Consider the following 14,328-nt stretch of genomic DNA (forward strand, 5'->3'; position numbering starts at 1 on the left):
CCCCCCTCTCTCACTCCACCTAGTTTCCTTTTTTGGTATCGTATTACTTTCCTATTTTAGTAAATTTATACACCTCAAGTTTACACATCTAAAGTTTAGAGACCAAAAGTTTACAAGTCAAAAGTTTATATATCCGATTCAAATTTGAATTTGAATTCAAATATTTTTTCTATATAGTATTTCTATACATCTAAAGTTTATACACCTAAAGTTTATAGACTTAAAGTTTATAAGTCCAAAGTTTATGTACCCGTTTCAAATTTGAATTTGAATTATATCCGATTCAAATTTGAATTTGAATTCAAATACTTTTTTATATATAGTATTTCTATACATCTAAAGTTTATACACCTAAAGTTTATAAGTCAAAAGTTTATATATCTGATTCAAATTTGAATTTGAATTATATACCATTCAAATTTAAATTTGAATTCAAATATTTTCTATATATAGTATTTCTATACATCTAAAGTTTATACACCTAAAGTTTATAGACCCAAAGTTTGTAAGTCAAAAGTTTACATACCCGATTCAAATTTGAATTTGAATTCAAATTTTTTATATATAGTATTTTTTTACATAAATTTTTCTAACTTTTTTTTTTAAAAAAAAATTTGTGGTTTATTGTAGTGGGGAAGAGAAGAAGGGAGAGTAGAGGGACGTACGTATAGAGGGAGCGGGCCCAGCGATCACCAGCACATTAGCAGTCCCCCTTATACGGTCCTACCACTTAATCATGTACGAGCCACACAACACAGGAACACAGCAGAGATTAGAGGCCAAGGAAGCATCGGAGCGAGGTGATCATTGACGCGCAATTAAACAAGCGTAGAAAACCGGGACGTTTGGGCGGCCGCCACGCGGGTTTCGTCCACAAATCGAAGCCGCACGCACGCACGTCCGTCCGTCCACCCCGGATGGATGGATCGATGGCCCTCGTGACCTGCGTTCTCTATTCGTTGCGTGCGACGCCGGGCACGAACGATCCACGCACGGGAGGAACTTTGACTCCAGATCGGCCGCCCTGCCGGCGAACTGGTTTCGATCGGAGGGAGAGAGTGAGCAAATCCGAGCACGCGACTGTAAGACCCGCTATATACTGATATTAACGAAGTTATCCTAAACGGCCCGCTGTCGATAGGATCATCATATATACCATATCGAGAGTGCAACATAAATCATAAATACGGGGACTTGTGCTAAATTTTGAAACTTGAAACCGGATGAGTTGGTTAAAAAAAAAACTAATCAATTAGGCTACACCTTACTTCGCACGTACACTACGTTGTACTTGCTTTCATATATATATACGTGACCAAGCACCCGTCCAAGGTATTTTCATAATTTATTTGTATTTGTACGATCGTCAGAGGAAATGGAGGTATTGGTTGATGGTTTCTATTTTGTCTCGACTTTTTATGGGATGTTGCAATGTACGTGTTAGATGAGTCGCACGATATAAGTGTAAAGTCATATGCACATATGACCTTACACCGCAGCGACCATTGAGCCGCACAACCACTGTAGCCATAGCCATCACTACATCTGAGCATATTCATAGTCATATTGAAATTTAAATCTTCAGTGATAATAATTATTCACGCATGCATGGATACCTTCTAATGGAATTCATGGGTTCATTCCCTGAATTTATTTCTGAACTCGTTAGTGTGCAATAATTTAAGCATATAGGGTGTTTTCTTCACAATAGAAAAAGTACAGACTGGGCTGATGGTCCTAAGGTTGAGTACTGTGCTGGAACATGGACCATATCGCCCTATCCCCTTCAGGTAGGATCATATAATCTTATCATCTAAATGATTTTTTTTTGTCTTTAGCAAATGTATGGTCATTTTAGCTATAGTACTTATATCAGTAGTGTGTCACTGTTATATATCAATCATCTAGAACCATGGGATAACAATTAAAATTTTCCCCAGCTGGCTAAGCTATAATACGTGTTCCATCTTCCAAAACTATGAATAATTTTTACCATGATCTCTGATAGCAATCATGCATAATATTATGCTTGCCGACTTACCCTAGATCTTGTGAAACCTGATTTATTGAGTATACTATATCGAGTAGATTAATAGGTTAATTAATAATCGCATTCACTGTTTGGCTTGTTTAGTTGACTTGGTTGCTCATAAGTCCTAACCCTGCATACACACGATTGCTAAATACCAAAATCATGTGACACGAGTCATTTTCTTGGCTTATCGTGTACTCTCTTTGTTTAATTTCCTTTCAGTCCTTTCTCTCTTCTCTCTGAATTTTGTGAGAAAAACCTGTGTGCATGATGGCAATGGAAAAGGTACGAAAGAAACAGACTTTATTCCACAAGACTTCACGAGTTGTAATACGTAGGTTGATGTCAATTCATTCCAGTTGAATTTTTTGCCACTTGTTTCGAGAGAAAATCAGCTGATTTGGCTCATGGGATTAGGCCAACTAATTAAGCACGAATATAAGCATATTGGCTTTCGCAAAGCCTCCACTACTTCATTACAATATTTTTGTGCACGCCAATTAATTTGTAGTCAACTGTATATGTAGAAAAAAAATGCTAATGGAAACCCATTTATCAGAGAAATATAATAATAAAGCTAATAAAATTTTATGAAAAAAAATTAGTCTATGTCATGTCGTCGTATGCCGTTTGGTAGCAAGTCCTTGTAGTATACGTACATACGTGTCGATGGAAATGCTAATTTGACAATAATAACAACTAAATGAATGCCAGTATTATACATGACGAATATGGACCATTATTCCTCGCTAATGCAGCCAATCTCGGGCCGGACAAAACATATATGCATATTGTCAAATAAAAAACATAGCACAAGTACATGGAAATTAAATAAACACATTAATAAATTTTAATACCACAAAAATAACAACTAGGCAAATAGATGGTTTTACCAGCACGACTCTATGTTAGACCGTGGTTCGATCCCCACTAGCAGCTACTACATGTTAGATTAGATTTATTTTGTGACTTTTTTCGTGTACTAGTTTGAGCCCGTGAACCTTTTGGTATAGCCACTTGTGTTAACAAAGTGTGCAACCCTGCATATATATAATGCGATAGAAAAATGCTGCAGGTGTGAGAGCTAAAATTGCAAATGGCCTGAAACAAAGAAAGCTGTTGACCTCCCAGCTTTGGTTGGAACCCTAAAATGTAAACATTTTTTTTGGGCCATGGCATGATCTGCTCGATCTTTGTGTTAGCTTATAAAATGGGGCAAAGTAGGGAAAGCAAGAGAGGCACTAGGAGTTGATTACTTTTGATGTATCCATCTTGTCAGATAGATTATGGTTAACCAGGGCTTTGGTATTAAAGATTTGCAGATTCGCATCGTAGTTTAATCAAACCAAGGCGCCTGTAGATCATCAAGTGGTGCACTAAGCAACAAATGCTCCTTTGGGTCATGTGTATACATGAGGGCTATTATTACTTTCGAAATGCTCCATGTTAGTGACATTATGAAATATGGCGCGCATGAGACATTGAGCCCCATTGTTCCAATTAATTACAAGTAAAAAAAACTGATATTACTTTGCTTGGCTTGCTGAGATTTTCTTTTGGAAGGATCTAGGATAGAGCTGCAATAATTCAAAGTTAAAGCTCATGTGTTTGAAACAAATGTATCATGAAAAGACAATTTATCAAACCTTGGGAAACATATATCAAGAGGAACCCGATACTTTTCAATTCACATGCTTGTTATGGAATCTATGTGACTTCTATTTGATATTTCACCTAAACATCGTTGCGAGAAATGTATATTCATCTCATAACCTCGAGTATTTTTATTTGTCTTTTAGAACTCATTGGTCGTGTGAACTGATTTTTTTTTCAAAGGCAGCTGGGGGTGTGAACAATTTCATTATAAAAAATCACAAATAAATTGTGAATCGAATTCTTTTAGACTTCCACTGCTCTTCTACTCACTCTGATAATACTTTGACAAAAATGAAGGCCTGGTTTAGAAAACAAAAAAAAATAAATTAAAACACTCATTCGTACGCTACATGAATCATACTATTAAATTCTTATACAGTCAATTCCTACCCTCCGAAAAAAAATAAGTATAGTTGCAATGTTATCTACAAATGACAAACAACTATATTAAGCAGGGATCTTGCAATGCTACCAAACACATGTTTTGCTACAACTTCAATTTGTTTTTACTTAGGCTGTGTTTAAATCTAAAGTTTGGGTCCAAACTTCAGTCATTTTCCATCACATCAACCTGTCATACACACACAACTTTTCAGTCACATCATTTCCAATTTTAACCAAAATCTAAACTTTACACTAAACTAAACACAGCCTTACATTTCTAAAAAAAACCCCACCAAATTTATTTGAACAAAGCGTGTGGAGATGGACATGGCTGTGCACTGTAACTTGAGTGCCAACCGCTGCATTTGCAGCAAGTCGTTTCTTATACGCATCAACAGAAGAGTATACCTGGTGTGTCCTCTGGTTCCTAGACTCGCAAGTGGTGTCCTGCACAACGTCGCACTCATGATTTGGCTACTCCCTCCATCCCAAAATATTTGACACCGTTGATTTTTTTAAAAATATTTGACCATTCGTCTTATTCAAAAAATTTAAGTAATTATTAATTCTTTTCCTATCATTTGATTTATTGTTAAATATACTTTTATGTATACATATAGTTTTACACATTTCACAAAAGTTTTTTAATAAGACAAACGGTCAAACATGTTTAAAAAAGTCAACGGCGTCAAACATTTAGGGAAGGAGGGAGTACAAACCAAACCAATATACTACTAGTACAAGCCCTATTCTTCTTCTTGCATAGTGAGTGACATTGGCAGGTGGGGTCCCTGTTGCTGTTCAAGTGTACCACCATTCACAGTGCAGGTACGTGGCTTTAGCTTCGTTGGGACACGTAGGAGAAAATCTGGCGTGTTTGTGCGAGCCGGAACGCCCTTCAGGAGGATGCGCACGGCCCACCTGCGTTTGAGGTCAGACGACACGAGACACGCATCCCGCATTGGCGGGTCATCCCCTCTCCACTTCGTCATCTCGCCTCGCACGCGCTCCCTCGTCCCAAAATTGCTTTGGCTCAGCCTGCACTATGTGAGTTGTGGCTTGGCACCTAGAGAAACTCAATAGTGTTGCTTGCACTGCTATTGCCTTTATGTGTGTTGTGGTAGTATTCTGGAGGGGGGCATATGCTTTTCATGCAATGCTGAAAAGTTTTTGGAGGTTAATTGCTGATAAGTCCTATTGGAGAAGATACTAACACATTGGACATCTCCAAAGAATATTCAGGAAGCAGCCGGTGAAATGTGGTCAATGTACCTTCAATACTCTTTAACAACTTCCACCACACTTTGTAGGCTCCTCCAGTTAGCATACACCCTGGACTCAAAATTTTTAGCCCTATTTTAGTTGCAAAACTATCCTTTTACCATTATGAAGTTGTGGATGTATATATATACCTTCGTAAATAGGGTTCAAATTATAATATCCATAATTAAATAACATATATATACACACACACATTACGGTTGATATAGAGGTCGGAAGAAACTTCTGTTACGTAGAAAACAATATGGCTTGTGAGGATCGGCGGAGGGTAGGATGTCGCCGCCCGCTGCCGCAGCCGTGGCCCGCGAGACGGGAAGAGGAGGAGAGGGCAGGGGGGCTGCTGCTGCCGCCACCCACCGCCGCCGCCGCGGCCCGCAAGAGGGGAAGGGGAGGAGGCCAGGAGAGCCGCTGCCACTGCCGACGCCAGCCGCTCGCCACCGCGGCCCGCGAGAGGGGAAGGGGAGGAGGGCAGGGGGGCCGCTGCCACTGCCGACGCCCGCCGCCGCCACTGCGGGACACCGGCTGCTACCGCCGCGGCCCGCGATAGGGAAAGGGGAGGAGGGGATCAGAGGAGAGGGAGGAGGAGTGGAGGAGGAGGGTGTGAGGAGATAGAGATAAGGGAGATAGAGTGTGGGAGGCGTGCGGCAGCGGTTTCCGAGGAGATAACGGTGAGTGGGAGGTGAGCGGCAGCGTTTTTTTTTTAAATTTTGGTCCTGATTTGTTACACTTACACTTAGATCTTTAGTCTCGGTTGGTATTACAAACCAGGAATCCCCTCCCCCGCCCCCCGCGACAATCTTTAGTCCCATTGGAGTTTTAAACCAAACTAAAAAAATATTTTTAATGTGGTTTTCGGCCGACCCAGTAAAGATCAGTTCTATCATAATGGTACTCGGACCAAATGCCCTCCAAAGAAGGGAAAACAAAACCGAAATGAACTGATGCCGTGTTAGTTCCAAAGTTATTCTTTTAAACTTTCAACTTTTTCATCACATCAAAACTTTCTTATACACAAACTTCTAATTTTTCTATCACATTGTTCCAATTTCAATCAAACTTCTAATTTTAATACGAACTAAACATAGCCTGAATTGAAAGAAAGCGAGAAAGGAACTGACGGCATGGCAATGATGCGACGATGCAAATGTTTGATCACGATGCACCAAAGATCTTCCTCCGGCCGGATTCACGGCCTACGCATGCCGTACGCATGAGGTGGTCAGCAGCGCAGAAGTGCAGAGTTCATGGCAAAACCAAAGGCAACTTCTGCTAGCTCTCCCATAACGTGGGGGCCACATGCATTCGGTCCCTGGCAGGTGGGCCCTATGATGCCACGTACATCACCACGTCTAAGTTCCAAAGTAGTACGTGTAGTGTAGTTCACCCTGAGATGCAGGATATACAGGGCCATAAATGCCATGGCCATACCATAGTTTTCGGAATATGGTGTGGCGAACTGACGATCACACGCGAGAGACACATGTTTTTTTTTCTTTAAGCCGACGCATTTTGTACGTTTTGTCGAGAGATTTGGGATCCAACGTCAAACGACATATTTACATTACAAATAAAAAATAATTTATGAATAAAACTTTTATGTACGTATTCTTAGCAACCTAGAAGCAAAGGCTGAAAAATAAACTTCGATGAAAAAAATCTTAAAATTAGCTTCAAATTTAAAGTTGAAAATTTAAATTTTGACTGAGCATAAGCATGAAGCATCTTCATGGATCGTAGGTTCAATGTGAAATATAAATGAATTTTCTTGAGTTATAGAATTTTCTGAGACTATATGAACCTATATTAAAAAAGCAAATATTAGGAAATGACCTAATATCAAATAATTAGAAGGTATGAGACTTCGGCGTGAATATTAGGAAATAATCTAATATCAAAAAATTAGAAGGGATGAAATTTTAAACCAAGGTTGTCTAACCCACCACTTATGTAGCTAGCCGGAAGACCCCTGGATGTTTCTTGAACCTATATTTATCCAATGAAACAATGTCTACACCCTCTTACAGAAGGTATTGCAAAGAAAACTAGAGTTTCATTTGTTACATGATATCTTGCGATCCGCCGCCAATGAATTTTTTTTTGTGTGTGTGTGTGTCCCCTATGAAACAAAGTATTTTTGTTGTCTGATTCACCTAAGATTTTGCACTCCAGCTTACATAGAGATCATTTCTGCGATTTCGAAGAACAAAACAAAGTGGGAATGAAAAGAGGAGGAAAGCCGGCTAGCATGTCGGAAAAAGGTAACCCAAAAAAAATAAGGGAGAAAATAAGAAGCAGATAAGCACCAAGTTTCTCAGTGCATAGATGATGTTCAGATAAAAATAAATATAATAATAAAATGGAGAATAGAAGTGCGTCATGCCCATGACATCTCCAGCCGTTGCAATCTGGGGTTTCAACGCTACAAGTGCACTGTCACATTGGCACAATGTTTGCTTATCTTATCCTCCTTTTCTATATTTTTGTTGAAGACCTGATATACGGCTTATTATGACATGCTAACAAAATGAATGAGTCAGGATAACTCTGTTTACATACTGGTCCAAAATTATTAAAAATCAACTAGATAATCTATAAAACCTAAAAGAGCTTCTTAATGAAGAAGTGACCATATATAGGAATAGTCAACGACCCTTCATTCTTCCCTGTCCCTGGTCTCTATGACTCTACCTATCCATTTAGGCCTCCTTTTAAATAATTCATATGAAAATATTGTAAACCTAATTCATATGAAAATTTTATGAAAATTGAACTAATTCATATGAAAATATTGTCAAATTCATGCATTCCAACGGGTCCTTTAGCAATAAAATAAGCTATAAATATCGACATATTATACATATGAACCTACAAGAGGATACAACCTTATTATACCTATATTATAAACCTATTACTTGCCTACTTGGTAAGGTAATAAAACCATCACACTAGTCGTATGATATGACTTTACCCTGCAGTAACTTATATAACTTGTGTCACTCTCTGTTACGCTAAGCAAGTGCTCGAGTGTGATTGTCTCCTGTTAAACACCTAAATTGTAATTGATAAATATAAATTTACTTTAGGCATGTTTGATAGGACTATAGCTTCGGCTTCACTTCTCCTATAGCTTAAATCTAACCAAATAGCTTCAACTTCAGCTAAATAAGAGTGGAGTGGACTAAAGTGATATGCAAAAAATAAACTAAAGAAATGAAGCAGGGTTCGAGCCACTCCATAACTCAACTCCAGACTTCACTCTTAGAGTTATATTTAGAAGTTAGAGCCCGGTAACAGAGGCGGATCTACAGTACTAGGGCCGGTGTCAGGCAACACCGGCGGCTTTCGACAAAACCTATAGCAAAACTGTTTATCCATATGTTATAATATCATGATTTAAACATAATTAGCGTACTATGACACCGATATACATGTTATGACACCAACGAATCGATTTTCTGGATCCACCACTGCCCGCTAAACACACATTTTACCGATAACGGATCTTAATTGATAATAAACACACTTTTTACCGGTAACGGATCTTAATTGGATGATTAACCCGGATCCAAAACAAAGCCCAATCCAAAACTAAAATCTCCACTAAAATATGAGAGCCCCCCCCCCCCCTTCCCCCACATTACCCCCGCTCCTTCACCGCATTTAACACCACCACCTCAAAACGGCAACTGCATGACCTCCACCACCTCCACCTCCTCCTCTTCACTCCCAAGAACTCGCAATCGCCACCGCCGCCGCGGCGGCGCAGCTTGATACCGGCGGCGCGAGAGGAAGGCGGAGGAGGGAGAGAGAAATGGGCAACTGCCAGGCGGCGGAGGCGGCGGCGGTCGTCATCCAGCACCCCGGCGGGAAGGTGGAGCGGCTCTACTGGCCCACCACCGCCGCCGACGTCATGCGGGCCAACCCCGGCCACTACGTCGCCCTCGTCATCCTCCGCATCTCCGCCGACAAGGCCGCCTCCGCCGCCGCCGCGGGGGACAACAAGACCAACGCCGGTGGAGCCACCGGCGGCGGCGGAGGCGGCGCCAAGATCACCAGGGTCAAGCTCCTCAAGCCCAAGGACACGCTCCTCCTCGGCCAGGTCTACCGCCTCATCACCTCCCAAGGTCAGCACCCATCCGTTCTTGCGCTTCGATTCGCCATTCTCGTTGACGCGGCAACCTGAAATCCGCGCGTGGTGGATGCGCAGAGGTGACGAAGGCGCTGCGGGCGAGGAAGAACGAGAAGATGCGGCGGTGCGAGGCCATCAGGCAGCAGCACGAGCAGCTCCGGCGAGGCGACCCGCTCGCTGGCGTAGCCGAGGAGGAGGAGGAGGAGGAGAGCGCCTCCGACGATCAGGTCACTGTCCCTGCATTTTTTTTCCTCATGTCAAGACTGAATTCTCCGCCTTGCAAGAAAGCTAACGCCTCGAGATGTTCTCGCCGCCGCGCAGGACGGGAAGAGGGACCGGCACCGGAGCTCCGGCGCCGGCGCGCCGCCGGCCGCCGGCGGCAGAGGCCGGCACTGGCGGCCGTCGCTGCAGAGCATCTCCGAGGCCGCGAGCCAGAGCGGCGGCGGCGGCGGCGGCAGCAGCATCTCTGAATCCGCCGCAAGATGATTCCCCTGTTTGGTGCTGTATTGTCTGGTTTTCTTTTCTTTTTTTTTCTTTCTTCTTCTTTTCTTTTTTTTCTTTTCTCTCTTAGTATAAAGTGCTTGGAAGTTGGAACTACCTCCAAAAGAAAGCAGAAAAAATTGTAAATCAGAGTAATCAGAGCAGGATCAATAGGAAGGAAAGCTTGTTTCATCTCTCATGTAATTTGCATGGTGAAAAACTGAAACTTCAGTGTGCAATTGGGGTTCAGTGATTTGCAACTCTGAAGCTTTACCTGAACAGAAGGAGATTCAGAAAGCATCCCAACCCTTTTCCATCAACATATACTACTATTTACCCAGTCCAGTTACTTCGCAAAATTTACCAGATTTTTCAGTTTGAAATCTGCAGAGCAAAATATCCAAGGTACCAATAATGCATTTCTTCGTCTCGAATTCGCGCCGTCCGAGGCGTCTCGGTTTTGAATTCCAGGAGTGAAACTGCTAGATCAGGTGCTGGGCACATGCTATCCAGTGTTTCGGTGTAAAATACTCGGCAGACGAGGACACAACACTGCTGGTTCTGATTCTTCTGAAGTGTTTTGGAGTTGCTAAGCTCCATCAGTCCACTTGGAGGCTCTGGCAATGCCAGCCCGGATCAGGGCCGCCGTCCACGGCTGCCAGTGGAGCTCCAGCGAGCCTCGCCATCGACACCCCACACGTGTGGTGGCTCTCTGCGCATCGTCGTCGCTGCTCCGGTGGCTGGCCGTCCACTGCTGTGTTCTCCTGGGATTCAGTGATGCTGTCCTGCAGGCTGCACAAGGGTCAGTCTGAAATTTGGAAGAACAGAACTGAATTTACTAATAGAGTATTCCTCACAGTACAGAAGATGCAGATCCATAGGCAATGGCCAGTGATCAAGTATGGTTTAGCATAGTTTACAAGGTGACTTCTGAAGACAGTATTGTATTGAGATGTCATGTATCAATATCTCAAACATATTATTGTCAGTTGCACGATGCCATTTATGCAACAAGATTATCTCCAGTTAGATGTCCAGCTCGTAAATTCTGTTGCCTTGGTCCCTCAGATGCTTCAGATCCAGATCTTTACAGTGCAAATGGTGGGGGATTAATTTGATAGTTTGGTATGTGATCCATGCATCTCGGCTCATGATTATGGAAGAGGCAAAAGCCTGATTAGCAGCGTGCGTGCGTGCTGAAAAGGCAGGCAGTGTATCATTGTTCAGACTTCAGACAGTCTGAACTTTTTTGACCAGCAAATCAAACTGATGCATGAATTAGCAGAAGAAGGGACTATATTTTAGCCTAACTAAACCATAAGAGGACTGAACATTAAATGAATGAACTCAACACCAGAACAGGATATGAGTGAAAACATAATGATAAAGCATCATCAGATGAAATGCTAAGTTCAAAGTAGCTGACATTAGAAGTAGGAACCACTGACAAGCTATCCTCAACTCGTCGGTAAAAAAGCCTATTTACAACTCCATCAGTAACAAACACTACTAGTGTTAATCATATTTGGCAAATGAACTTGGCATTGTGCCCAAAATTGTCTGATCAAAGTCGTTTTCTGTGCATTTTTGTCATAGATGAATCCTGCATTCCTGCATCTCAAAATAAAACTAATGAGCCATTGCTAACAACATATTTTGAAGCGTGGATAAGTTAAGAAAGCAGCTTACATGGAACCGTTCTCCTTTTGAGATGTGAAGATTAACTTCACTCAGTACTACCATTCGTCGACTTCTGGCTAGCAGAACCTGTTAATTCATGATAACTACAGTAAGTACAACAATGTAATGGGAGAACAATAAGAGAACGCAAAGGTATAATCATACCGTCAGTTGTGAGCCAATCCTGCAAACAAACGAGCTTTTCAATATGGTGTTTACGTGATTCAAATATAGCAAACTTTGCAGTTCTTATTGCTACATTGCAATCAGTACGACATGGCTGTGAATTGTGCTAAAATCAGTACTGTGTATTCCAGGAGAGCACTAGCATATACAATGGTATATGGGCCTCATGGGCCAACAGTAAAATAAGTCTAAGACTACATCGCTATACACATATCTAACAGCCCCCTTCAAACTCAAGGTGGATTTGGAGAATGATTTGGAGGATCTATCACATTGAGTTTGAGAATGTAAAGACGGTGTTGCTCTCTAGTTTGAGCCTTGGTAAAGAAGTCAGCAACTTGAAGTTCAGATGGCACATATCGAAGAGAAATTGTTGACTGCTGACAATGAGAGCGTGTGAATGATGCATCCACTCCAATATGCTTAGTTAACTCATGCTTTACAGGATCATTGGCAATTTGTATAGCTCCTGTGTTATCACAAAGAAGAGGTGTTGGATCCTTGCATTCTACACCAAGATCAGATAATAACCAACGAAGCCAAACAATCTCAGAAGTGGTAGTAGCAAGTGCGCGAAGTTCAGATTCAGTACTGGATCTTGACACAGCAGTTTGCTTCTTGGACTTCCAAGCAATGAGAGAAGTACCAAGGAAAATACAATATCCAGTAATTGATCGACGATCCATTGGATCACTCGCCCAGGTTGAGTCAGAATATGCATGGAGGTGAAGCTGACTCGAGCGTGCATAGAATAGTTGTCGAGATGCAGTCCCTCTCAAGTAACGGAGCACACGAAGCAAATGGCTATAATGAACAGAGGTAGGTGCACTGACAAACTGACTAAGCACATGAACAATGTGAGCAATATCTGGTCTGGTTATAGTGAGATAAACAAGGCTTCCAACAATTTGACGATATCGAGAGGGATCCTCAAGCAAAACACCTTCAGTAGAACGAAGTTGAACATGTAGCTCCATTGGAGTAGTGGCAGTCTTGGTATCAGTAAGACCAGAGCGTGTTATAAGATCATCAATATATCGATGCTGAGAAAGGTAGTAGCCATCCTCTGTATTAGTGACCTCTATCCCCAAAAAGTAGCTAAGAGGGCCTAAATCAGACATCATGAATTGCTCACTTAGACATTGCTTCACAAAAGCAATATACTCTAAGTCATCCCCTGTGATTAGCATGTCATCAACATAAAGCAACAATAGAGTCCGTCCATGGTCAGAAACATGAATGAATAAAGCCGGATCATGATCACTTGGAGAGAATCCAGCAGCACAAACAACGGAGCTAAAACGCTCAAACCAAGCACGAGGTGCTTGCTTTAAACCATAAAGAGCACGATTGAGACGAAAAACATAATTTGCAGGGGCATCAACACCAGGAGGCGGTTTCATGTAAACCTCCTCCTTTAGGTCACCATGAAGAAAAGCATTCTTCACATCCATCTGAGATATGGTCCAGGAACGAGCAGCTGCCACGGCTACAAGAGTACGAACAGTGGTCATGTGAGCAACCGGAGCGAAAGTCTCATCATAATCGCGACCATGTTCTTGCTGAAAACCGCGAGCAACTAAGCGAGCTTTGTAGCGCTCAATAGAGCCATCAGAGCGAGTCTTCACCTTAAACACCCACTTGCAAGTAATTGGAATGGCATGACAAGGAAGAGGAACAATATCCCAGGTTCTTGTTCGCTCTAAGGCAGCAAGCTCCTCTGTCATAGCCAATTGCCACTCAGGAATGGCAGCAGCCTCTTGATATGTACTAGGCTCCTGAACACCATCAATTGCTGCACACATATAGCGAGGATGAGGCATTATCTTGCTGCGATCTCGAAGACCATATCGTGGTGTAGCAGACTGTGGTGATGACACAAGTGGATCATCAATGAGCGGAGCAACGGGTGGATCATCAGATTGAGCATTAATGGTACTAGTTGGAACATCTGAAGGAAGACAAGAGGGAGGCTGAGACTCATGTGGAGTTCGAGGTCGACGACTATAGTGGAAAGGAAAAGGTGACATCTCTGACCTTGGTGTTAGAGTGGATGATGGTATATCCAAAGAGGGTGAAGGAATGGAAGATGGAGAAGGTGTCTCACTGATGGTAGTTAGGTCTTGAGAAGGAATAGGTGGAAGATGGAGAAAAGAAATGGACTCCTGAGGAGATGAGGAGGACGAGATTTTAGAGTAGAAATATGGACGATCCTCAATGAAAGTGACATCTCGAGATATGCGAATACGACGAGAAGAGGGGTCATAACAACGATACCCTTTATGTTCAATACTATAGCCAAGAAAAACACACTCAACTGATTGAGCTGACAACTTGGTGCGCTCTCGAGATGCCAAAAGAACATAGCAAGTACAACCAAAAACACGAAGATGATCATAGCATGGGGAAGATCCAAATAGAACCTCTCCTGGACACTTTCCTTGAAGGCGAGATGATGGCTGAATATTGATGAGATAAACAGCAGTGGAAACAGCTTCAG

At 42.1% G+C, this 14,328-nt stretch overlaps 1 protein-coding gene across 1 annotated transcript; it reads left to right on the top strand.

The window, feature by feature from the left end:
- Nucleotides 1-8,987: 8,987 nt before the first annotated feature.
- Nucleotides 8,988-10,154, top strand: LOC4346935 (uncharacterized). Its single transcript, XM_015755323.3, has 3 exons — nucleotides 8,988-9,477; nucleotides 9,561-9,709; nucleotides 9,804-10,154. The coding sequence occupies exons 1-3, from the start codon at nucleotides 9,165-9,167 to the stop codon at nucleotides 9,966-9,968; spliced, it is 627 nt and encodes a 208-aa protein (XP_015610809.1). The 5' UTR covers nucleotides 8,988-9,164; the 3' UTR covers nucleotides 9,969-10,154.
- Nucleotides 10,155-14,328: the final 4,174 nt, after the last annotated feature.

The sequence above is a fragment of the Oryza sativa genome, chromosome 9 (assembly GCF_034140825.1).
Source record: "Oryza sativa Japonica Group chromosome 9, ASM3414082v1".
Classification (NCBI taxonomy): Eukaryota; Viridiplantae; Streptophyta; class Magnoliopsida; order Poales; family Poaceae; genus Oryza; species Oryza sativa.